This window comes from Zootoca vivipara, chromosome 13, assembly GCF_965207765.1.
Source record: "Zootoca vivipara chromosome 13, rZooViv2.hap1.1, whole genome shotgun sequence".
NCBI classification, from domain to species: Eukaryota; Metazoa; Chordata; class Lepidosauria; order Squamata; family Lacertidae; genus Zootoca; species Zootoca vivipara.
The window spans coordinates 21033101-21039100 of NC_142596.1; the positions used below are offsets into that span (position 1 = coordinate 21033101).

At 41.5% G+C, this 6000-nt stretch overlaps 1 protein-coding gene across 5 annotated transcripts in view; it reads right to left on the reverse strand.

The window, feature by feature from the left end:
• Window positions 1-5787, reverse strand: part of LRRC28 (leucine rich repeat containing 28) — a 52022-nt gene extending 46235 nt beyond the window's left edge. For 2 of the 5 annotated variants that reach the window (XM_088656717.1, XM_035130813.3), the window contains exons 1-3: window positions 5718-5787; window positions 2888-3111; window positions 270-310 (exon numbers count right to left, since the gene is read on the reverse strand). In XM_088656717.1, coding sequence (XP_088512843.1) covers window positions 270-310; window positions 2888-3079 — 233 coding nt within the window. In that variant the 5' untranslated portion in view covers window positions 3080-3111; window positions 5718-5787. Of the gene's footprint in view, window positions 1-269; window positions 311-2887; window positions 3112-5506 lie in introns of all 5 variants that reach the window. The other 3 variants (XM_060282672.2, XM_060282671.2, XM_088656718.1) reach the window with 2 other exon arrangements.
• Window positions 5788-6000: the final 213 nt, after the last annotated feature.

Sequence of the window (6000 nt, forward strand, 5' to 3'; positions counted from 1 at the left end):
AGCTACAGGCTGAGTGCAGCAAATCTTTGGCATGGTGGTCCCTCCAAGCTGTTCCTTGAACCACTATCTTGAAGCATATGAAGAGACAGCACATGAGTGAAATTAGGTCATGGAAAGGCACTAGGACAAAGCAGACTAGCTCTTTAACAAACCAGCTTGTTCCAAAACAAATTGTAAGATATTTACCTATATAACTTCAGCACCCTATGTTCAAGAAACTTATTAAACTAAAGGGCAGAATATAAAGGAACAAGACACTACAGACTCACAGTTCCACAAGGTTTGGAAGCTTCTGGGCAAGGTTTTCCGGCTAAAAAAGAAAATTGTGAAGTTTTTGTTTAGTTTTTAAAGAAAGACTCAATATCCAACTGGCAAACCAGTTTGCCAAATTCAACATGAAACTAACATGAGGCTCTGAGTGTCAGAAATCCAAAACAGGGAACAACTGTTTTATGTGGCCCACCAACCCATCTGGCACTGATAATGAAATCTGGCTTAGAGCCTAGACTTGGATGACAGTGACTGTTGTCACTGGAAAGATGAAAGAATTTCAATATGCCAAGAAGGCCTGAAGATATCAACACACAGAGGGTGGAGCTAGCTTCCAAATTGGGCTCTAGAAGAACAGCAGACACCTTCTACACTAATGAATCAAGGTGCCAAAATATTAACAAGTGTGATTAGCATCTTCCAAGTTCAACATGTACTGATAATGCAGAGAAACTCACATAGCATATACATTCTTTAGCGTGTAATAACTTAGAAATGCCCACTGAATATTCAGGTGACTTTGCAATAGCCTAAGGCAGAGTCCTATTAGCTACCCTAACGTTAAGTCAGTATGCCAATATTTTTCAATTACTATAATGCATTCTCCAGACAGCCAGAAGTCTTCTAAATATGGAGATCTTCTAAAGCAACATTTTATAAGATCATGTTACAGCAGCCATGTCATGCAATTTCCACATGAAGTGCATGATGCTAGTTTTGTCTTACACAACTCTGCAGGGGTCCTATTTCACAAACAGATTGCCAATGTATTAATGACAGCCAGATATTTTCTTTACTGTGGTGCTGGAGCTTGATTCCAGGATAATATTTTGAAAGTCTTAAAAGCTCACTTTCACTGGGAAAGGCAGCACGTCCAATCTGTGTGCCTTTCATGCCCCAATTTATACATGATAGTTTGCGGCCCTTTCCTACATAGTGGTTTTCAAGCAAGAAAAAGGTCAGACTTGAAGTGGCTCTACATTATACCAAATTTAGCTTTTATGTTCAACTAGGGTAGGACTGCCCATTTCAACACTCAGATTGCCATCATTCCTTTGGCCAGCATTTCCCTGCTGTTTTCAAACACAGCATATGCAGTATAGTTCTTAGCCAGAAGCAGTCTCAAAATTCTTCTGCTTGTTTTCCATGCCATGCTGCAAAAATCTTGAGTTGTGGTTGCCACCTACTGGGGAATTAATGCTAAAACACAATGATTTCCCTCCTAAGCAATTTTGGTAGCCTTAGCAGCACCTAGTGTCGTTATTAGGTTCCATTTTTAAAAATATATACATTGATAAATAGATAAATACAATCATGTAAGTGTAGAAGATAAAACTAGTGTAGAAGACAAAAACTAGCTCAGTTACTTTACCAGCACTTGTATAAATTGTATAAGCAACCAAGTCTGAATAAATTCTAATGAACTCTTTAATGTGTTCACCAGCCTAATAGACAATATTCACTAGCTATTTTAAGAAACCTAAGAATCTTGCCTTTTTATTCCTACAATGCTTCAGGATGTCCCTGGTTAATATCTCACCTCTTACATGAACATAGTAGTTATCCTTCTGTAGATAATTATCTGCCATACAAGCATAACAAGTATTGAAACCAACAAAAACATTACATACTTAGTTGGTCTTTAAGGTGCTACTGAAGGAATTTTTCTATATTACATTCGTAGTACAATTTCTGCTCCTGCAACAGAACTTCCCCTTCCTTTCCTAATCCTGCAGCTTCACCAAATCTACTCTGGAGGGTTTGGGGAATTCCCAATCTGATTAGGGACATATGATGAAGAGGAGGGGGTGGAAGTTCAGTTCATTGGATTTAGCCCGTAATTTACAAGGCTGTTGTAATAATTAACAAAAATAACTCCCTGTGAGCTGGGGAAAAATAAAATATACTGGCAGAATTTTTTTTTTATTCCAGGCTCTTCTTTTTAACTTTTCAGAAAGAAAATTCAGCATGCCTCCCAAAGTTTTCCCTCTTTTAAATATTTTCCAACACATTATATTGACTGGTATGAAGAAGCACCAGAAACATAGGAATAATTTGAAATGTTGGGGGTATTTTATACCCCATATGCCATGCATACAGGATGAAAACTGTAGGAATTAAGTAGCTGAAATTTGATGACTTGGTTACTACTGTGCTAGTTGAGTAGTCCTAGAAGAATTTAGTTATATCTGCAGTGAAAAACACATACAGTGTAGGATTGTGCCCCAGCACTGCCCAAAATGATTAAGAGCACCCGGAGATTAGTAAAAATGGCAACATTCTCTGAGTGTAGGATCTCCCACCCAGGGGACATTCCAGCATGTCAGCTTCTACCTACAGTCTGAAGTGGTCCGGTTCATAATAGGCCTCCAACCACTTCAGTGAGAGCATGGCAAGGGCAAGACAGAAAAGATTTCCTTATTCCAACTTCAGGTCCCTAATGTGTTAATGGCCAAGTGCAAATACTGTCGCCCACATCAATGAATGACTATCATTTACATACAGTATATTGAAAAAATTAAAGTGTACTCAAGGACAATGTCCTCCACATATAGACCCTAAGCATCAACATGACAAATATTTTGCTAGTTGTACAGTACATTTAAAAAAGTCATACCAAGGTAGTCAGTGAATTTCTTTTCATATAGAGTCTCTCCAAGTATTCCAGTCCTTCATCCTTCAGCAATTCTAAAGGGAAGTGATGGAGATTTCGGTAATTTAAGAATAAGTTCTTGTGCCTCTCTAGCTTTGCCTCCAATATTGTTTTACAGAGTTCTGACGCCATGACAGATTTTGTCCCAGCCACCATGTTAGAACTCTACACATCACAGAAGTTCATTTCTAAAAGGGAAAGCAAAAGACAAAGTGTTTTAATAAGGCTCTTACTTGGTTTTCCCATACCACTATTTTTCTGAAACATGCTTGTTTATTTTAAACATTCCTACATCCCCCTGTATTACAAAAGACAGGTAACAAAAATAGAAACCAAATAAATATGAAATCCAAAGAAGTGTGTGTGTGTGTGTGTGTGTGTGTGCGCACACAGCACTAAGATTTCAAATCTAAAGCCATGTACTGTATATCTATCTACCTTTAGGGAAAACAGATATTCGACTAGTTAGCAAGAAGCACTTTTCAATCAATGAACTACAGTATTAGTATTTGACATCAACATAAATTATTTTGCCTAGGAAAGTAATGCATGGCTGGAAAGACAAGACTCTTTGAAGATTCCTGAAGATGGTTTAGGGGATGCATTCCCATTATGTGTACCTAAACATGCACACTTAATTTGTTTCACTGTTGCCTCTGGGCAAATAAGTTGTGCAGATTTTCCAAAACAATACAAAAGCCTGTTTATTAGCAGAGAAAGTGGGGTAAGCATACACATCATGAACAGTAATTTCCTTCAGTTCTTTCAAGACAGATAAAAGCTGTCTCCAGACTATATTATACCATGCAAGCATAAAAGCTAATACAAGCAGAGTTATGGCACAGGAGATTTATATTAAGGCTTCAAACTTCCAAAATATATTTATCTGAACAAACTTGTGCATTTCAGGAGCAAAGGTAAAGGGACCCCTGACCATTAGGTCCAGTCGTGACCAACTCTGGGGTTGCGGCGCTCATCTCGCTCTATTGGCCGAGGGAGCTGGCGTACAGTTTCCAGGTCATGTGGCCAGCATGACAAAGCCGCTTCTGGCGAACCAGAGCAGCACACGGAAACGCCGAACTGCTAGGTGGGCAGGAGCTGGGACCGAGCAACAGGGGGAGCACAACCCATCGGAGGGATTCGAACTGCCGACCTTCTGATCGGCAAGCCCTAGGCTCTGTGGTTTAGCCCACAGCAAATTTAAATCAGGAAAAGTAGTTCATGCTGGTTTTTTGACTAAGACAGATATGGAGAACTTCTACAGATGGCAGCCCTAACTACAAGACTCTCCTAAATCAGAAATAGCAAGAGGGACAGGGTCTGTAGGGTACCAGGGAACATCATTGCATAACAAGGAAGAAGAAACGGTGATAAGAATGGCTGAAGCCTTCCTGCCACTCTAGGCAATGTTTCTTCTTGATAAATTCTGGGGCATAGTTTCATGTTTTGCAGATATCAATGCAAGCCTAAAACAACTCAAAAAGGAAGGCTGGCATGGTAGGCAGCCTCTGAATAGTGCCTAACCTCTATAGTTGAGAGAGCCCAGTTACTAGGCTAGGCTAGGCCCCACTCCAGGCAGAGGAAAAATGTCTACATGAAAGTCACAAGATGAATGCATATATATGTCACACTTTGCATATGTGGCATGACACTAACACTGGCCACAGCTTCTGTTCCAACCTATATGCAGCCCAGGAGATGCATCTGCCTGTTCACTAATATGCTTTGTGTACTGTATATATGTTTGGATTCAATTCTCTGCATCATCAGGTGATGTCAGTCAAGAGTAAAGTGGAATAGCTAACTGCTGCCCTCCAGATGTTGTGAACTACAGCTTCCATAATCTCTGACTACTGGAGATGCTGGCTGAAGACAGCAAGTACAAAATATCTGTAGGACTTGGCACAATGGTGGCTATCCCTGCCGTATACACTATACAGGGATCCCGAAGCAGAAGGACAAACACTCAGACACAGTATAAAGCAGCTTCATTTGTTCCATGACATGTGACAATCCCACCTGAGGACTATTATAAGATATTCATAAATCAGGAAATAACACTGGACATAATTCAACCAGAAGGAGTACATTTCACCCTACTAGGATACTCTACCATTGGTCTGAAGGTGGCCATACTTGAACAAAGGAGTTTCAGAAGGCAGCTCCAGTGTGAATCTGGAGAACTACAATTATTCAGGAAGTTCAACTCTATTCATTTTTGTCTGCAGAGTCAATAGTTTCCTTTCCTCCTTCCCACTACAAATATTAACTCAGCATTGCCAAGGTGACTATTTTTGCCCATCAATAATGTTGTAAAAGTCGTCATGCTTATTCTGCATAAATTCTAGCTTTAGTCCAATTGTCTCTCTCCCTGCACCGCTTGCATATATTTTCTCTCTCTAGTTTATAGTTCTTCTGTCCCCCCACACGCAGCTGCTAAGGATTTAACATTTAACACACTACTGAAGTGGATAATAATATTTTTTCGAGGGGCGGGGGGACTGAGGGAGAAAACACAATGAGAATGAAGGGGAGCCTGGAAGGAAGGAAAGAGAGCTTATGTCCTAAATGCGGTTTAATCACCGTCAAAGAGAGACCGTTGTTGGGGGACGGGAATGGGTGGGTGCCTAGGTGGGAAAACCATAATTCCCCTCACACGTCTCCATGGCAACGCCTTTGTCCCGACAGCGGGAGGCAGAGAAGGAAGAAGCAAAAGCCGTCTCTTCTCCACTCCTCACTTCGCTGGATATGCCGCTGGGAAAGAGAGGGCAGCGAAGGGGGCGCCGCAACTCACCTGCGTTTCTAAGCTGAGGGGGGTCAAAATAGGAAGCGCCCTCACTCAGCACAACACAGGGAGAGAAGGGGCGGGGCAGATGGGGGGAAACACCAACTAACATCAACATCCGGTTAACGAACAGGAGCAGCGGGGGAAAGAAGAGGGGGTGGGGAGAGAACGCTGATTGGAAGCTGGAAGGGGCGGGCCCAGAAAGTCGCGCGAGAGCTTAGTCGCCCGGCTCTTCCGCTCCTCTGCTCCGTGTCATAATGAGTAAATCGGGCGGCGCTCTTGAATGGGGGCA